Genomic DNA, 20,001 nt, shown 5'->3' on the forward strand with positions numbered 1-20,001 from the left:
CCCTCAAATTCCCTTCCGACCTCCCTGTAAAACCCCTCAGCTAATTCTTCAGTACCGGACCACAGCCTCCATTCCATCTCCCCACCATCCCCTCTTACTCCGCCAATACTAGTCCCCAAGCCCCCTCCCCAACTCCACCATAACCACTTTCTAGCACTCCCCCCAGCTCCCATATTCTCATTCCAGCCCCCTCATCCCAGCCCCCCAACTTTCACATGGCCTCTTCCTAGGTCCCCAAATTGGAGATCTTTGCCAGTCTCCCCCTACCCCGACCCCTCCCCAGTACTCTCATGACCCCTTCCTAGCTCCTCCATACCAGCCCCCGGGTCCACTCAGCTCCGCCTCAGGCCCCGCCCTCGCGGGTGCCTTGGCTCAGGGCCGCTTCTCGCGTGCGTCCCCAGCTCCCGCCCGGCAGCCCGGCGGTCGGTCCCGGGCCGGCGGCCCCCGCCAGCCGCCGCCGCCGCCGGCCCCGCCCCCGGGCACCATGCTGCCCTCGCAGGAGGCCTCCAAGCTCTACCACGAGCACTACATGCGGAACTCGCGGGCCATCGGCGTGCTATGGGCCATCTTCACCATCTGCTTCGCCATCATCAACGTGGTGGTCTTCATCCAGCCCTACTGGGTGGGCGACAGCGTGAGCACCCCCAAACCTGGCTACTTCGGCCTCTTCCACTACTGTGTGGGCAGCGGGCTGGCGGGCCGAGAGCTCACCTGCCGTGGCTCGTTCACCGACTTCAGCACCATCCCGTCCGGCGCCTTCAAGGCGGCCGCCTTCTTCGTGCTGCTCTCCATGGTGCTGATCCTCGGCTGCATCACCTGCTTTGCGCTTTTCTTCTTCTGCAACACGGCCACGGTCTACAAGATCTGCGCCTGGATGCAGCTCTTGGCAGGTAGGGGAGGGGCGGGGGCGGGACCCCTAGAACAGACGCCGAGGACGGGGCTCCTTTCTTCCGAGACCCCTTTTTGAAGGAGTCAGAGATAGATTCTGCTCCTCTGTCTAAAGACACACCTCCTTCACTGACTCTCAGTAGCCACTGGGGAGGGGATTCTATGAGAGAGACACGTTGAGGCAGAGGGCAGAGGCTTAGAGCTGTCTATAGGTTTGTGTGCTTGGATGTGGGAAGATTGCGTTTATTGATGTGTTAAGCATTTTGTCTGAGTTTCTGAGGGTCTCTGAGAGTCTCTTTTGGTTGTCTTAGGGGAAAGAATTGTCTGAATGAAGAGTTACTCTATATGTGAGTGATTTCTGTTGCGCTGAAAAAAAGCATGAGATGGGGAATCAAGGGGTCTGACTTTGACCTTTAACTTGCTTATGTTATCAACCTCGATGTTTCACTTTACTTCTATGAGGCTCTGTTTTCTCATCTGTAAAACAGTGGAGAAGATTCCAAATACTCATGAAAAAGTATTTTGTAAACTATGAAGTGCTGTGAAAAGATGAGGGGGGTTGGAGAAGGCTGTCTATTGTGTCTATCCAATGTTTGAAATGTGGGTGGTTGACAACACCTGGAAACATGGGTCTCTGGAGGGCAAGTCTCCAGCACCCCCTACCCCAAAGGCAGAAAGGGTTCTGGTGCCATGCCTAGTGAGAATGAGTCTCTGGGGACTCTCTGAAATGTTTGGCTAAGACAGACACCTTGCCCTAAAGACCAGAGAAGGGCCTTTTGGGAGTAGGAACTGCTGAGACAGTTTTCCAGGATCCATTAGAGACTCCCTCCCCCCACCCCTGCCTACCTTTCAATCGAAGACAGATTTTGAAGATTCAGCAACTTGGGCATTTGCCTAGTTGCAGGCAGAGAAGAGAGTTGGGCTGGGGAAAATGGGGCCAGGATATGGCAGGGATATGGAGGAGGAAGACTGATGAAGATATGGTGAAGGAAAAAGCTTAGAGCATTCCAGGGTTGAGAAAGAAAAGGGAAAATGTGATGATTATGCAGCTAAGATGGTCTTTAAAAATAAGTGTCTCAGGATATTCAACAAGTGTCAGCCCCTTCAAAAGAGACTTCCTGTAGAAGGTGTTCTGTCACTTGCTGATGATTCCACTGCTTAAAACACTGTAAGGAATTGTCTTTGGATTGTGAGGCATATGCTCTTGAACATTGTCATGGAGGGAAAACTACTATCTTTTCAAGAAGGTCTCTGGTTTTTGGAAATGGCCAAGTGTAGAAAACACAGGAGGTGATCAAACTGAGAATGGTCGCTGGAGATGAAAGTCAAGCTGTGAAAGCAAAATCAGGAGACTTTTTTGCTTGCCTAGGAGGACTGTTACAAATGCTTGGAGGAATTATGGGCTCATTGGAAGAACTAATCAAGCTCTCAAAAGGACTGCCTTGCAGAAGTCAGCATTTATTCAGTATGGACATTCTGATGGGGTTGTTTCAAATCCATCTCACTACAATCAACTTAGATGGAGGTCTTTTAAGATTCTAAAGAAAATGAGAAAGGAGAATTGTAGGATGTGTGTGTGGAGGTATCTGTCAATTCCCAGAAAGTGATTTCCATTCTACTCTTATAAGGCGAGCCAGAAAGAATATAAACTCAGCTGGAACTCCCATTTCCTGAACTTTAATTTGTAGTCTGCAGATGGGTTGTTGACCTCTTGCTCTTCCAATTCTCTGTAATCCATGTGGGTTTAAACTTGGGGATTTGATGAACCATCCAACAACCCCATGTAAATATAGAATTTCAGGGATCTGAGAAATCAGCTTCTTTGAACCCTGCCTTCTTCCACTCCTATCTTAGAGAGAGGAAACTGAGCCTGGAGAAGTGAATGTCACACAGCCAGTAATAGAGTAAACTAGGCTTGACTCCTGGCCCAGTGCTCTTTCCCTTGTCTAACTGCCCCACTCCAAAGGTGGTTATCAGAGTTGAGCAGTTCATTCTATCTGGCTTAGAGATTTCTGAGCTCTGGGTAAGTGATTGATTCACTTTGCTTAATAAAGGGCAGGGACTGGAGCACTGGACTACTAGTCATGGCATTGTGCTGGGGTGTGTGTGTGTATCTTAGCTAATTCTGCCTGTGACTCACCATGCAGTGTTAAGCAACCATTTTTGGCTTAAATCTCAGTTTTCTCATCTGTACAATGGGGGACTAATCAGTCAGATTAGTGGATTTAAAATATGTCTTTCAGCCATGTGGGGTTCCTAGAATACCTCTTTCACTAAGATCATTCTACTTAGAAAGGGAGAAATCAGTCATTCTCAGAGAAACTGCAGAGAAGAAGAGGACCTTGTTTGTATCACATAAGTAGAGAGCCTTCTCTGGCAGTCCAGTGGTTAAGACTCTGTGCTTCTACTGCAAGCAGCATGGGTTCAATCCCTGGTTGGGGAACTAAGATCCCGCATGCCATGCAGCAAAAAAAAAAAAAAAAAAAAGAATGCCTGTTGTATAGTTTTTGTTCAAGTGAACATTTACTCAGGTTTTTTGTTTGTTTTTGTCTTTGGCTGCATTATGAAGCATGTTGGATATTAGTTCCCCACCTAAGGATAAAACCCCTGCCCCCTGCATTGGGAACATGGAGTCTTAACCACTAGACCGCCTGGGAAGTCCCTTTCCTTAAATATCTTAGAGTCTTCTGAGTGCAGAGCACTGGACCATTGGGAAGATACAAAGAGAAATTTATTCCCTTCTATATTCCTCACCTGCTCAGTGATCATCCCTCTGCTAGGTGCTGCAACACTGAGATCAACTCTGACCTAAAGGCTCCTAGGTCTATAAAGCACAATCTCTGCTCACAGGAAGCTTACCGTCTAGCTGAATCACTATATTGGTCAACACTCTCTGTGAAGTGACAGAAAGCCAACTCAAGCTGACTTAAGTAAATTAAAATAAGGTAAAGGGGGTAGATATGCAGATGACACCACCCTTATGGCAGAAAGCAAAGAAGAACTAAAGAGCCTCTTGATGAAAGTGAAAGAGGAGAGTGAAAAAAGTTGGCTTAAAACTCAATTCAGAAAACTAAGATCATCCCATTGCTTCATGGCAAATAGATGGGGAAACAATGGAAACAGTGACAGACTTAATTTTCTTGGGCTCCAGGGTCACTGCAGATGGTGACTGCAGCCATAAAATTAAGACACTTGCTCCTTGGAAGAAAAGCTATGACCAACCTAGACAGCATATTAAAAAGCAGAGATATTACTTTGCCAACAAAGGTCTGTCTAGTCAAAGCTATAGTTTTTCCAGTAGTCATGTATGGATGTGTGAGTTGGACTACAAAGAAAGCTGGGCACCAAAGGATTGATGCTTTTGAACTGTGGTGCTGGAGAAGGCTCTTGAGAGTCCCTTGGACTGCAAGGAGATCCAATCAGTCAATTCTAAAGGAAATCAGTCCTGACTGGAAGGACTGATGCTGCAGCTGAAACTCCAATACTTTGTCTACCTGAGGCAAAGAACTGACTCATTTGAAAAGACCCTGATGCTGGGAAAGATTGAAGGTGGGAGGAGAAGGGGACAACAGAGGATGAGATGGTTGGATGGCATCACCGACTCAATGGACATGAGTTTGAGTAAGCTCCGGGAGTTGGTGATGGACAGGGAAGCCTGGCGTGCTGCAGTCCATGGCGTCCCAAAGAGTTGGACATGACTGAGCAACTGAACTGAACTGAAAGAGGGTAGTGGTTTTGGCTCACATACATTAATAGTCAGGAGCATTGGCTTCAGGCATGGATGGATCCAGATGCTCAAATAATGTCATTAAAAATAAGTCTCTCTCCATTTTCTGATTCCTCTGTGTTGGCTTGTTGTTAAGTTCACTTCTCTTTTGAAGGTGACAGGTATGGCTACCAGCAGCTCTGAATTTACATTGCTTCAACTTAGCACTGCCTGTGGACAAAAGAACACTTGTTATTCAGTGATTGCAGAAAAAATTCCAGGGCCCATTCTGATTGGCTCAGCTTTGGTCAAGAGTCCACCTCTTAATGAATCAGTGAGACTTTGTCTAAGGTCTCGGCCACCTGCCCATTCCTGGGACACATGAATTGATAGGGGAAAAAGAGATTCCCACACAGGGAAATCAGGTGTGACCACTGGAGGAGAGGTACTGTAGGTTAGACAATTGCAGACAGAAACCTCCCCCTGGACAGTCTGACCACTAATATGTGCTCAGCCTTAGGTGCTGTGGAAACCCAGGGCAATTGAGGAGGCTGCTGGCTTACTGGGGAGGTGAAGCTTGAGTAGGGCTGGGTGTGGCCAGATGTGAGGTTTGAGAGAGCATTCTGAATGGAGGGGAAGATCATGGTGGAGAGACAGAGGGGAGAAAGCCACATCTGGCTTGAGTGTGGGCTTCACTTAGGGGAGCAGCAGGGAACAGGGCCAGGAAGGAATGATGGAGCTCCAGTGTGCGAGGCTCTGAGCACTGGGTCAGAAATTTTAATCAGCAGATAGTTCAAAGCTATGACCACTGTTATTATTCAGGAAAAAACAGTTAACAATTTCTGAGCCTTTATTATTATATGCTTGACCACATGCTAAACATTTACATGCATACTATTATTGACTCCTCACAACCTCCCTATGGAGTAGGTACCCTAATGAATATTTCATAGGTGAGAACACTGAGCCTCAGAAAGGAGAGTCATTTGTCCAAGGTCATGCAGTGGGTAAGTGGTTGAGCCAGAACTGTAACCCTGTCTGTCTAACTTGAAAGCCCAAGGATTTATGAAGGATTTATAAAGGAACATTCAGGATGGGAATAAAGACAGGACAAATTTGCCAGAAGAGCTGAATGCTAAGTGCAAAGACTGGGAGACTCAGGTGGCTCTTTGTGGAGTGAGGTGTCAGCTTTTCAGGGCTTGTCCGAATCTCTCTGCTGTGCTTTATCTGGTCTTTCCCATTTACGAGGTGCTAGCCATTTTCACATTCATTATGTCATTTGCTCTTCATCTGTTAAAATGACTTGTCTAAAGGTCAGACATCTAGCGAAGGGAGGAGCTGAAACTTCATATGAGTCTAAATGGATCTAGAATCTGTTTTTACCCCTGAACTGGGACCCAGGATGTGAACATACACATTACAACAGTAAGGTCAATGTACTGAGTGCTCACCTGTGGGCTGAGTGAGGTTAGCCAAGGGGAGGTTGCTAGCTGGAAGCCTGGTTCAGGGTCAGAGCGGGCAGTGTGGAGAAGTGGTGGAGCACTTAGAATTCCTGCTCTGCCACCTCCCAGTTGTGTTCCTTGGATAAATGGGGTTGCTTCTCCGATTCTCAGTTCCCTTTTTGGTAAGATGATGCTTATGTACCTACTTCAGAGGTGATGGAAAGAAAGAAATGAAGCCATGGGGCTGGAATGCTGAGTGTGGTTCCTGGTGTACAGTGATCAACCGATGAATGGTCACTCATTCCTGTGACGTAGTCTGAGTGAAGAGCTGCTTGTGAGGAGTCCTTGCTGCTCGGGTGAAAGACTCTGGACTTGCTGAGTTGATCAGAGGCCTTGAGAAGCCAAGGACTGTTAGCTGTGAAGGGTCCTACTCATCAGCTGGCTCCACACCCTCATTGTAGAGATGAAAAAACTGAGTTCCAGAGAGAAGAGACAGATTCACGGTCACAAAGTGAGACCCTTCTGTCTACAGAAGGGAGATGATTCTGACCACATTTACTCAGTGTTGAGGACCTACTATGTGCAGGGCACTGACTGGTGCTAGAATCACCATGGAGAAGAGAGCATGTGAGATGGAGTGGGAGCTGGGGAGACTGATGGCAACACCGGGGGTTGGGTAGTGATCGGAGGTGAGCATCTTCCAGCCTAAGATGTGTGTCCTAAATCATCAGGGGTCTCGGTGCTACAAACAGCGACGTCACTACAGCTTAGATATGTATCCACATTCCTCCCCACTTCCGTGGGTTATGTGTTACATCTGGTTTGGGGTTTTCTTCATCCAGAGAGTCTTTGTTGTATGTAGTGAGACTGCTGAGCACATGTGGGGACTTTCTTTCCTCCTACCCTTTTTCCCTCCCTCCTTTTCTTTCTCCACCAACTCTCCTTTCTTCCTTCTTTCTTGCTTTCACCTTCCTTCCCTCCCTCCCTTCTTTCATTTTCCGCTTTGCTCCCTCTCTCCCTACACCCTTCTCATACCAGTCCTCTTACTGACAGCCTCCTCTGTGTGTTAGGCTCAGGGAAGCCTGAGTGAGTCCTCTTTCCCAGGAATTTCCCACGCGGTCCAGTGGTTGAGATTCCGAACTTCCCCTGCAGGGGGCGCGGGTTCCATCTCTGGTCAGGAAAGTTCTGCATGCTGCGTGGTTTGTGCTGTGCTGTGCTTAGTCCCTCAGTCGTGTCGGACTCTTTGTGACACCATTGACTGTAGCCCACCAGGCTCCTCTGTCCATGGGGATTCTCCAGGCAAGAATACTAGGGTGAGTTGCCATGCCCTCCTCCAGGGGATCTTCCCAATCCAGGGATCGAACCGAGGTCTCCCGCATTGCAGGCAGATTCTTTACCATCTGAGACACCAAGGAAGCCCAAGAATACTGGAGTGGGTAGCCTATCCCTTCTTCAGGGGATCTTCCCAACCTAGGAATTGAACCGGGGTCTCCTGCATTGCAGGAGGATTCTTACCATCCAAGCTACCAGGGAAGCCCATGGTATTGCCAAAGGGGAAAAAAAGAGTCCTTGCTCATAGTCTAATGAGAGATATAGGAAAGAAATCAGATCATCACACTGTAGGATGACACATGAAATGACTGAATCACGCAAGGGTATCTTGGGGGCACGCACTTCTGACACATTAAGGACAGCCAGGGAAGTCTTGCAAAAAAGTAACAGCGTTTGAGATGAGTCTTAAAGGATGGGGAGGAAGGAGAAGCGGAACCAGGCACAAGAGACAGTATGATTTAAGGTGCGGAGGAGGGGAAAGCCTGGTGCATTTCCGGCGCCACAAACAATTAGTGTGAAGGGAGGTGAGAGCTGAGACTGGGAAGATGGACAAGGGCTGCACCGTGGATGCCTTGTACACCACGCTGAGAAGTTTAGACTTTATAAGCAGCGGATAGTTGTTGACTTTTTAAAAAGTGTTTAAAATTCTTTGACTTTTGTTTTCCTTTTGGAAAAGTTAATACATTGCATATGAAACAAAATTCAAAAGATAAAATGAGGTACAATCACATGTGTCCTCCCTGCTCTCATCCCTCAGGGATCCTCCCAGAGGTCTCTTCCCAGGGGCCTCTTCTCAGGGGCAAACACTTTTACCATTTCTTGAGTATCCTTTCTGAGAAATTGCATAAATATACAAGCAAATGCCAACAATTTTTTTTTTTTTCATCAACGGTATTCTAGTTATCTATTGCTGCAGAGAAAATTACCCCCAAACCCAGTGGCTTACTCATTTCTTATCTCTGTTTCTGTGAGTCACAGGTATTTGGGAGCAGCTTAGATGGGTAGTTCTGGCTCGAGGTCTCTCATGAAATTGCACCCAAGACCTCAGTGAGGACTGGGGTCAGCTGAAGCTTGATTTGGGTTGGAAGAGACCTCAGAATAAGTGATCTGAGAGAAAGAAGAAGATACATTGCGCATCCCCCTCTTTTGGTAACAGCTTTATTGGCATATAAATCATGTGCCACAAAATTCTCATGTATAAAGTGTACAATTTAGTAGTTTTTAGTATATTTACAGAGTTGTGTAACCATTACCACAATTGATTTTAAGATATTTACATCATCTCAAGAAGAAGGCTTATACCCTTAGGTTGTCACCCCCTAAGCCTACCATCCCCATCCTCTCCCTCCTCTAAGCAACCTTTAACCTACTCTCTTATCTAGTAAGACTGTTCTGGGCATTTTGTATAAATTGTTGTTGTTTAGTCACTAAGACATGTCTGATTCTTTTGCAGTCTTATGGACTGTAGCCTACCAGGCTTCTCTGTCCATGGGATTTCCCAGGCAAGAACAGGAGTGGCTTGCCATTTCCGTCTTCACTTGTGTGAATAGAATCGTATAATTTGTGGTCTTTGTGACTGACCTCTTTCACTTAGCATAATGTTTTCAAGGTTCGTTCATGATGTAGCATATGTCAATATTTCTTCCCTTTTTTATGGCTGAATAATATTCCACTGTGTGGATATACCACATTGTGTTTATCCATTTATCAGCTGTTGGACATTTGGGTTGTTTCTATCTTTTGGCTATTTTGAATACTGTTGCTGTGAATATTTGTGTACAAGTTTTTGTGTGGATACATGTTTTTGGTTCCCTTGGATATGACATGTTTTCAGTTCCCTTGGATATATATGTGGGAGTGGAATTGCTGGCTCAAGTGTCAACTTTAACATTTTGAAGAACTGCTAGATTGTTTTCCAAAGTGGCAGTATCATTTTACATTCCCACCAGCAAATGTATGAGGGTTCTTATTCATATCCTCATCAACACTTGTGTTATTATCTTTTTTTTTTAACCTGACTTTTTGATTATAGCCATCCTAGTGGGTATGAACTGATAATTCACTGTGGGTTTGGTTTGCACTTCTCTAACAACTAAACATCTTTTCACATGCTTGTTTGCCATTTGCATATCTTATTTGGAGAAACATTTATTCAAGTCCTTTGCCCATTTTTTCCCTTTCAGTTTTATTGAGATATAATTGACACATAGCACTGTATAAGTTTCAGGCATACAGCATAATTTGGCTTACATATATTATGAATGATTATCACAATAAGTTTAGCAAACATCCATCATCTTCAGTTCAGTTCAGTTCAGTTGCTCAATCGTGTCCAACTCTTTGCGACCCCATGAATCACAGCACGCCAGGCCTCCCTGTCCATCACCATCTCCCGGAGTTCACTCAAACTCACATCCATTGAGTTGGTGATGCCATGCAGCCATCTCATCCTCTGCCGTCCCCTTCTCCTCCTGCCCCCAATCCTTCCCAGCATCAAAGTCTTTTCCAATGAGTCAACTGTTTGCATGAGGTGGCCAAAGTATTAGAGTTTCAGCTTCAGCATCAGTCCTTCCAATGAACACCCAGGACTGATCTCCTTTAGGATGGACTGGTTGGATCTCCTTGCAGTCCAAGGGACTCTCAAGTGTCTTCTCCAACACCACAGTTCAAAAGCATCAGTTCTTTGGTGCTCAGCTTTCTTCACAGCCCAACTCTCACATCCATACATGACCACTGGAAAAACCATAGCCTTGACTAGACGGACCTTTGTTGGCAAAATAATATCTCTGCTTTTCAATATACTATCTAGGTTGGTCATAACTTTCCTTCCAAGGAGTAAGCGTCTTTTAATTTCATTTTTTGCTGCAATCACCATCTGCAGTGATTATATAGATACAAAATTAAAGAAATAGAAAAAAATTTTTTGTGTGATAAGAACTCTTGTGATTTACTTTTTTGTTTGTTTTTAGGATTTACTCTCAACAACTTTCATATATAATATACAGCAGTGGTAATTATATTTCTAATACTGTACATTACATTCCTAGTACTTATTTATCTTATCCCTGGAAGTTTGTACCTTTTGATCACCTTCATCCTATTCTGTCTCACTCCACCCCCACCTCTGATAACCACAAGTCATCTGATTTCTTTTTCTGATTTTTTAAAGTATAATTTACCTACTGTGCTATGTTAGTTCCTATCATACAACATAGTGATTTGATATTTCTGTATATTTCAGAATGATCACCATGATAACTCTGGTTACTCCGTTACTGTACAAAGACATTACATAATTATTGACTATATTCCCCACACTGTATCTTACATACCCATAACTCGTTTATTTTGCAGCTGGGAGTTTGTACCTCTTAATCTCTCACTCACCTATTTCTTTCCTCTCTACATCCCCTTCCCCTTTACCCATTTTCAAATTGTGTTATTTTTCTTTTGACTATTGAGTTGTAAGAATTCTTTTTGTTCTTGATATAAGTCCCTTATCAGATATATGATTTGCATATATTTTCTAGTATTCTGTGGCTATCTTTTCACCTTCTTGATAGTGTTCTTTGTAGCACTGAAGTTTTAAATTTATATAAAGTCCAACTTATCATTCTGTTGTTGCTTGTGCTTTAGATGTCATATCTAAGAATCCGTTTCCAAATCCAAGGTTACAGAAATGTCCCTGTATGTTTTTCTCTAAGAATTTTATAGTTTCCATGCTTACACTTAGGGCTCTGATCCATTTGAGTTAATTCTTGTGTACGGTGTAAGGTAAGGGTTCAACTTCATTCTTTTGCTTGTGGCTGTCCAGTTGTCCCAGCAGTGTTTATTGAAAACAGTGTTCCTTCTGAGTTGAATGGTCTTGGCGCCCTTACCTAAAATCACCTGACTATGGGTTAATTTCTGGACTCTCATTTCTGTTCTGTTGATCTGTATGTCTACCCGTATGCCAGTAACAGACTGTCTTGATGACTGTTGCTTTCTAGTGAGTTTTCCAATCAGGAAGTGTGAGTCCTCCAACTGCATTCCTTTTTCAAGATTGTTTTGGGCATCATACTGCCTTTTTCTAAAAAAAACTGAAGTATAGTCGACTTATACAATATTTAATATTGTGTTAGTTTTATGTGTATAACAAAGTGATTCAGTTATATATTTTTCAGATTATATTCCATTATAAGTTATTATAAGATACTGAATATAGTTCCCTCTGTCATTATAGTAAATCCTTGTTGTTTATCTATTTTATGTATAGAATTTTGTGTCTGTTCATCCCTTATTCTTAATCTATTCCTCTCCCCTCTCCCTTTCCCCTTTGGTAGCAATAAGTTGGTTTTCTAGTTGTGAGTTCTGTTTCTGTTCTGTATGACATTCTCTGAGTCCATCCATGTCGCTGCGGGTGACAGTATTTCATTATTTTTATGACTGAATAATATTCCATTGTGTATATATGCATATCACTTTTTTTGGGTCTTTTCTGGATATATGTCCAGGGGTGGGATAGCTGGATCATATGTTGCCTCTATTTTTAGTCTTTTAGGGAACCTGCATACTGTTCTCCATTGTGGCTGCAATAATTTACATTCCCACCAACAGTGTAGGAGGGTTCTCTGTTCTCCACATCCTCTCCAGCATTTATTATTTGTAGACTTTTTGAGGCTAGCCATTCTGACTAGTGTGAGGTAATACCTCATTGTGGTTTTTATTTGCATTTCTCTAATAGTGATGTTGAGCATCTTTTCAGGTGCCTATTGGCCACCTGTACGTCTTCTTCAGAGAACTGTCTTCTGCCTTGCTAATTTAAAAATTGGATTATTTGGTTCTTTTGAGTTGTATGAGCTATTTATATATTTTGGTTATTAACCCCTTGTCAATTGCACAGTTTGTAAATATTTTCTCCCATTCTGTAGGGTGTCTTTTCATTTTGTTGATGGTTTTCTTCGGTATGCAAAAGTTTTAAAATTTGATTAGGTTCCATTTGCTAATTTTTGCTTTTATTTCTTTTGCCTTGGGAGACTGATCCAAGAAAATATTGCTACGCTTTATTTCAGAGAATGTTTTGCCTATGTTCTCTTTTAGGAGTTTTATGGTGTCATGTCTTATATTTAGGTCTTTAAGCTACTTTGAGTTTATTTTTGTATATGGTGTGAGGGAATGTTCTAATTTAATTGATTTACATGTGGCTGTCCAGCTTTCCCAATACCCTTTGCTGAAGAGACAATCTTTTTTCCATTGTACCTTCTTGCCTCCTTTGTTGTAACAACTGCCTTTTATGTTCTAATCTCAGACATCACAGACCACTTCTGCCACACTCTATTTTTAGAAGTGAGTTACTAAATCCAGCCCACATTCAAGGGAAGGAGAATTCAGCTCCTCCTCTTGAAAAGAAGTATATTTTAAAAGTTGTGGACATATTTAAAAACCACCACAAATGGTAAGATACTAAACAGTTGGTTTGTCTTGCTTTTTAAACTCAACAACACATTTGGAAATTGTACCAAATCAGTGTATAGAGATCTTTTTCTTTAAGAGCTAAGAGCTGCATAATATACTTTTTTTTCCCCAAGATTTCTTTGGTGTGGACCATTTTTAAAGTCTTTAATGAATCAGTTACAATACTGGTTCTGTTTTATGTTTTTGGTTTTTCGGCCACAAGGCATGTGGAGATTCTTAGTTCTCCCCGACCAAGGATTGAACTGACACCCTCTGCACTGGAAGGCAAAGTCTTAACCATTGGGCTGCCAGGGAATTCCTATAATATACTTTTGTATGGCTGCGTCATCATTTAGAAATCAATATTTAAATTGTTTAGAACATCTTGCCATAACAATATTTCAATTGATAATGTTGTATATAAATAATTAAGACACATATGTAAATATTAGGATAAAATAAAGACCTAGAGTGGAACTGTCAGATTAACTGGTCTCCATGTTTACAGTTTTGACAGACTCAGTCACAGGCTCCTCCATAGACGTTACACAAAGATACACTCATAGCAACAGTGTATGAGGGTACCTGTTTCCCCACATTCTTGCCAACTGAATGTGTTATCAAATATTTTATTTTTGACAACCCAATAGGCAAAAAGTATTCTTATGGTAGTAATTTGTCTTTCTCTTAGGAATGAGGCTGAGTGCCTTTTATATATACAGGCAAACCTCATTTTATTGCAGTTCTCACAGAGATTATTATTATTTTTTTTGACAGTTTGAAGCTTTGTGGCAACCCTGTGTTGAGCAAGTTGATTGGTGCCATTTACCCGATAGCATTTCCTCCTTTCATGTCTCTTTGTCACATTTTGGTAATTCTCACAATATTTCAAACTTTTTCATTATTTTATTTGTTATGGTTGATCTGTGATCAGTGACCTTTGTAATTGTTTTGGCATTTACTTTAGCTATAAAGGATTTTAAAATTAAGTTTGTATTTTTTTTAAGACATAATGCTATTGTACACTTACTAGACTACAGTATAGTGTCAACATAACTTTTATATGTGCTGGGAAACCAAAAATAAGTTTGTGTGACTTGCTTTATTGTGATATTCGCTTTATTGTGGTGGTCTGGAACTAAACCCACAATATTTCCAAGGTGTTCCTGTCTTTTTTCTGTAAACTGTCAGTTCATAAATATTTTTCTACCAAGCTAATGGTATTTTCCTTCTTTTATTTGTAAGAACTCTTTATAAGTTAAAAGTTAGCTCTTGGTGATATGAGTTGCAAATATTACCCATCAGTTTGTTTTTTGATTTTGTCTATGGGTGTTTTCTCCATGGTGAAATTCTACTTTTCTCAGCTTAAGCAGATTACCAGTTCCTTCCGGTATGGCTCCTGAGTGTCGTATTTCACCTAGAAAGGTTTTGGAGTGTTTTGAGTTGGGGTGGGAAGCATAGATCTGGTTGTTGGTAGAGAGGATGGGCTGGAGATGTAAAGAGGTTGAGGGCTGAACTATTCTTATTCTGACAGTCTTTTATTTTTGTTTTATTCTTTTCATTTCCATTTCATCTTATCCATCATTATGAACCTTTAATCCCAGAGCTGTTTAATGGCATAATGAGAGCCCTGGATCAGGAGTCTGCCTGGCACAGACTGTCTATTGAATAAACAGATGATGAGCTCTGATTTAAGTCCTAGCTCCACCACCCGCTCCTTTGGAGGCAGCATATTCAGTGGTCAGCCAACGTGAATTTGAATCCTGAGTGTGGCATTACCAACTAAAGTGTCCTTTGGAAATTATACAATTTCTGACTCTAAGTTTCCTCCACTATAAAATGGAGACTATAATAGTAACTAGCTCATATCCAATGGTTAAGACTTTGTCTTCCAATGCAGGGGGTGTGGGTTGGATCCCTGATGGAGAAGAAAAGATCCTACATGCCTTGTGATGAAAAAACCAAAACATAAAACAGAAGCAATATTGTAATTACTTCAATAAAGACTTTAAAAATAGTCCACATCAAAAAAATCTTAAAAAAAAAAGAAGGGCCTCTTATCTTCTGGGACTGGAGGGAAGTTAAGGTTAGAGTGAATCTAGGTAAAATTGTCATCAATTAAAAAAAACAAAAAGAAAGGTTGAAAATTGAGAACTGGGAGATACACCTAGAAAAGCAGGGAGCTTAGAAAGTTTGGCCTTGGAATTTGGGGTCTTATTCCTAGGTTCTGAGCAATTACATTTAGGCATGGGAATGATCAGGGCCAGATGTGGGTTTAGCAAGATGACTTGGGCAGCTGCTGCAGGGAACAGACTGGAGGGAGGCTTGATGGGAGATCAGGAGCCTGGTGGAGGGCAGTGGCAGTGGTCCACGTGAAAGGCGCTGAGGCTGGAGGAGGGGAAGGAGGAGACCTATTTAGGAGCCCAGCAGGTGTGTGTCTGGTGGGGCGAGGTGAAGACAGGCAGCTCTTGCAGATGATTCCAGGTCCCCTCATTGAACGATTGTGTCTTGGAATGTCATGCCCAAAGGACCCAGCAGGAGATCTGCTCAGGCTGGGAAATGCTGAATTTGTCAGAGGAAGGGTCTGACAGCTGTTGGCTTTTCAGGCCTTGGCCTGAGGAGAGCGGTCTCAGCTGGAGATGCAGATGTGAGTCTGAGTGTGGGTGAAATGGCCCGGGGAAGAGGAGAGAGAGTGTGGAAGCAAAAGAGGAGCCAGCCCAGAAACACCAACCTTTCAGATGCAAGGAGGAGGAGCCAGAAAAGGCGGCTTGGAGAGAGGAGCCAGAGCAGCTGCTCAAATTAGCAACAGAGAAGCTGAGAACAGCCCCGAGAAAGGACAGCTTCCTGGAGGAGCCAGAGGGGACTGGGAAGGGATGGGGTCACCTGGATGGGCCTGGGCCAGACTGGAGAAGTGAGGCAGGAAGCAGGGAGAGCGGCAGGCTAGAGGGGACGGGGAAGGGATGGGGCCACCTGGATGGGCCTGGGCCAGACTGGAGGAGTGAGGCAGGAAGCAGGGAGAGCGGCAGGGGGCTTCTGCCCGAGTCCTTGAGCTGAGTGTGGCAGAGCTGAGCCAGGGCAGCGGGGGATGCAGCAGGCGGCGGATTCCAGGGTTGTCCAGAGGCCATGTGAGGGCTCTGTTCAGGCTGGACCCAGGGGTGGTGCGGTAAATACTGTTCCCAAATATTATCATTACTGCACAAAGTGACAGGTACCCCATTTCTCTGTAACAGCATCTGTGACACCAGGTCCAATTATTTGTGTTCCTAACAGTCCCCTGACTAAACTGTAGTCTCCTGGAGATCAGGAACCACAACCCAGGGACTGAATGGCTTGGAGGAAGTGGCCCAGGGAAAGGGAACAGTCAGTGCCAAGACCTTCAGGGCAGGGTGGGTAGGGCTGAACAAAAATGGTAGTTAGGGTTAGTGTTAGGATGACGGTTGGAAAGGAGGTGCAGTGTGGCAGGACTGTAGGGATCCAGAGGCCGAGTGGCTTGGAGGCAAGTAGGGGGAGCCTGTGGGCCACACAGTCCAGGACGAGGCCCCAGGGATTATCCTGAGCGTAAGGGGCAACTTGGGAAGGTGTTGAGCAGGTGAGTGAATGGCACTGTCTGCTTTGGAAAGCTTCCTCTGAATGCTGAGTGGAGAGCAGACGAAGAGAGGGCAAGGATGAGAGCAGAGAATCCAGTTAGGAGTCACTGCGGTCACGCGGGAGGGAGACCACGCGGCCTCGACAGATGGCTGCAGTGGAGACAGAGAAAAGAGGTCAGCCCGAGATACGTTTTGGAGGTCAAGCCAGTCGGCCCTGCAAGTGGATGGGATGTGGGGGTGAGGGAAAGGGAGGAGTCAGGGTGCCTCCGTCATCTGGGTGCTGGGGGGGCCGTGGGGAGCCAGGATTCCCACCCCTGAACTCCCCAGCTGACAGAAGTGCTAAGATTGGACCTGGATCTTCAAATCCAGCGGGTTGGGGTGACTGTTAAGAGGCCCCGTCTCCCCTGTGGCACAAGCCCCTGCCCTGGGAGGGGCAGGACAGAGCTCGTGCGAAGGACATGAGGACAATCTCTGTCTCGGGGTAGAGGGGGGTTCTCCTTACAGCTCCTGGTGCACTGGGCCTGGGGAAGCACTCCCTTGCAAAGCTGCAGTCACAGTGCCAACACAGACCCTTTTCCAGGCTCCTCTCAGCCCCAAAGTCGGCCTGGTTCTTTCTAGAAAAACCTTCCTGAAGGTGAGGAAGGGGCTCACAGAGGATACAGGACATGAGCAGCCATCCGTGCATCCTGTGCTATACTGCCCGTTTGTATCTCTCACCTACAGCTTTGTCAAATTATCATTGTTCTTTGTATGAACACTGGAGAATATAGATAAGCAAGATTACACACGTCATCTCACCCTCCCAGAAGCAGTCATCTTAACTGTTGGTCTGCAATCGTATAGAGTACTGGTTATGAGCAGGCTCTGGAGCCAGACTGGCTGGGTCCAAATCCCAGTTCTGTAACTTACCAGCTCTGTGGCCTTAGATAACTTGGATTACCTCTTTGTGCCTCTATGTCCTCAACTGTAAAAAGAAGATAATAACAGTACTTATTCCACAGAGTGTTGTGGGGATTAAGTGAAGTAATGTGTGTAAGATACTTAGCATAGGACCTAGTATGGTAAATTTATATAACTATTGCTATAACCATGTAAGTATCCCCCAAATGAAATTATATTGTATGTTATTTTTCACATCTTTTTGAAACCTAATGTATCATGAGTAATTTCTGTATCATTAAATCTTACTCAATATAATTTAATAGGGGAATAGTATTCCATGGTATGAAAGAATATTCCTGTGATGTTGGATAATTAGCTGCTTCTTTCTTTCCTTCTTTCTTTTATTATATCTCCCCCTCTGCCTTCCATCTCATCTCTTCCTTCTTTTCTTTCTTGCAAATAATGACGTGATAAGACATCCACATAGCTAACTCTTAAGAGTACATTCTTGAGCATTTTCTTAGGATAAGGTTTTCTGTTTTGTGTGTGTGTGATTAATTCATTATTTCTGTGAGTTTCATTTGGCTTGTGCATTTTGATTCTTTGCTGCTTTAATTATTTCATCCTGAGTGAAAAATCTCTGGCAACAGTCACTTATTAGCGATCAGCTCCCACCTACCTTTTGGTTTCAGTAGGTCACTTATTCACATGGTCCTGGATTCAAAAGGGGCCACAGCTTAGCAGTGCAAGGTCTCTGTCCTGTCCTGTCCTGTCCTCAGCCCCTAAGTTCCCTCCTCAGAAGTGATCAGGGTTATCAGTATGAATGTTACGTAAGTGGATTCAGTCTTTCCCAGTGTTATGACTCTAAGAGGCATCCAAATTGTTGCAGGTGGCTACAACAACAAAATACCATAGACTGCGTGGTTTACACTTATTTTCTCTTAGTTCTGGAAACTAGAATTTCAAGACCTAGGTTCTGGTGAGAGTCCTCTTCTTGGCCTGCAGACAGCTACCTCCTTCCTTCTTGCCATGTCCTCACATGGCAGGTGAGGAGAGAGAGCATACTCTTTGGTATCTCTTTTTTAAAGATTTATTTATTTTTATTTATCTATTTCGGGCTGTGCTGGATCTTTCTTGCTGTGAACTTTCTCTAGCTGCAGTGAGCGGTGGCTACTCTGTTGCGATGCATGGGCATCTTGTTGTAGTAGCTTCTCTTTTTGTGGAGCACAGGCTCTAGACACACAGGCTTCAGTAGTTGTGGCAAGAGGCTTTTTAGTTCCTCTTCACTTTCTGCCATAAGGGTGGTGTCATCTGCATATCTGGGCTTATTGATATTTCTCCCGGCAATCTTGATTCCAGCTTGTGCTTCTTCCAGCCCAGTGTTTCTCATGATGTACTCTGCATATAAGTTAAATAAGCAGGGTGACAATATACAGCCTTGACGTACTCCTTTCCCTATTTGGAACCAGTCTATTGTTCCATGACCAGTTCTAACTGTTGCTTCCTGACCTGCATATAGGTTTCTCAAGAGGCAGGTCAGGTGGTCTGGTAGTCCCATCTCTTTCAGAATTTTCCACAGTTTATTGTGATCCACACAGTCAAAGGCTTTGGCATAGTCAATAAAGCAGAAATAGATGTTTTCCTGGAAATCTCTTGCTTTTTTCATGATCCAGCGGATGTTGGCAATTTGATCTCTGGAAATCTGGAAGTTCACAGTTCACATATTGCTGAAGCCTGGCTTGGAGAATTTTGAGCATTAATTTACTAGCGAGTGAGATGAGTGCAATTGTGTGGTAGTCTGAGCATTCTTTGGCATTGCCTTTCTTTGGGATTGGAATGAAAACTGACCTTCTCCAGTCCTGTGGCCACTGCTGAGTTTTCCAAATTTGCTGGCATATTAGGATTTGAAATAGCTCAACTGGAATTCCATCACCTCCACTAGCTTTGTTCATAGTGATGCTTTCTAAGGCCCACTTGACTTCGCATTCCAGGATGTCTGGCTCTAGGTGAGTGATCACACCATTGTGATTATCTGGGTTATGAAGATCTTTTTTGTACAGTTCTTCTGTGTATTCTTGCCACCTCTTCTTAATATCTTCTGCTTCTGTTAGGTCCATACCATTTCTGTCCTTTATCGAGCCCATCTTTGCATGAAATGTTCCCTTGGTGTCTCTAATTTTCTTGAAGAGATCTCTAGTCTTTTTCGTTCTGTTGTTTTCCTCTATTTCTTTGCATTGATCACTGAGGAAGGCTTTCTTATCTCTTCTTGCTATTTTTTGGAACTCTGCATTCAGATGCTTATATCTTTCCTTTTCTCCTTGGCTTTTCACTTCCCTTATTTTCACAGCTGTTTGTAAGGCCTCCCCAGACAGCCATTTTGCTTTTTTGCATTTTTTTTCCATGGGGATGGTTTTGATCCCTGTCTCCTGTACAATGTCATGAACCTCCATCCATAGTTCATCAGGCACTCTATCTATCAGATCTAGTCCCTTAAATCTATTTCTCACTTCCACTGTATAATCATAAGGGATTTGATTTAGGTCATACCTGAATGGTCTAGTGGTTTTCCCTACTTTCTTCAATTTAAGTGTGAATTTGGCAATAAGGAGTTCATGATCTGAGCCACAGTCAGCTCCTGGTCTTGTTTTTGCTGACTGTATAGAGCTTCTCTATCTTTGGCTGCAAAGAATATAATTGATCTGATTTCGGTGTTGACCATCTGGAGATATCC

At 43.8% G+C, this 20,001-nt stretch overlaps 1 protein-coding gene across 1 annotated transcript in view; it reads left to right on the forward strand.

Moving 5' to 3' along the window:
* Positions 1 to 484: 484 nt before the first annotated feature.
* LHFPL4 (LHFPL tetraspan subfamily member 4) overlaps positions 485 to 20,001 on the forward strand; it is a 29,117-nt gene continuing 9,600 nt past the window's right edge. Inside the window, exon 1 of the mRNA XM_069560690.1 lies at positions 485 to 890. Coding sequence (XP_069416791.1) covers positions 485 to 890 — 406 coding nt within the window. The remainder of the gene's footprint in view (positions 891 to 20,001) is intronic.

Source organism: Ovis canadensis, chromosome 19, assembly GCF_042477335.2.
Source record: "Ovis canadensis isolate MfBH-ARS-UI-01 breed Bighorn chromosome 19, ARS-UI_OviCan_v2, whole genome shotgun sequence".
Taxonomy (NCBI): domain Eukaryota; kingdom Metazoa; phylum Chordata; class Mammalia; order Artiodactyla; family Bovidae; genus Ovis; species Ovis canadensis.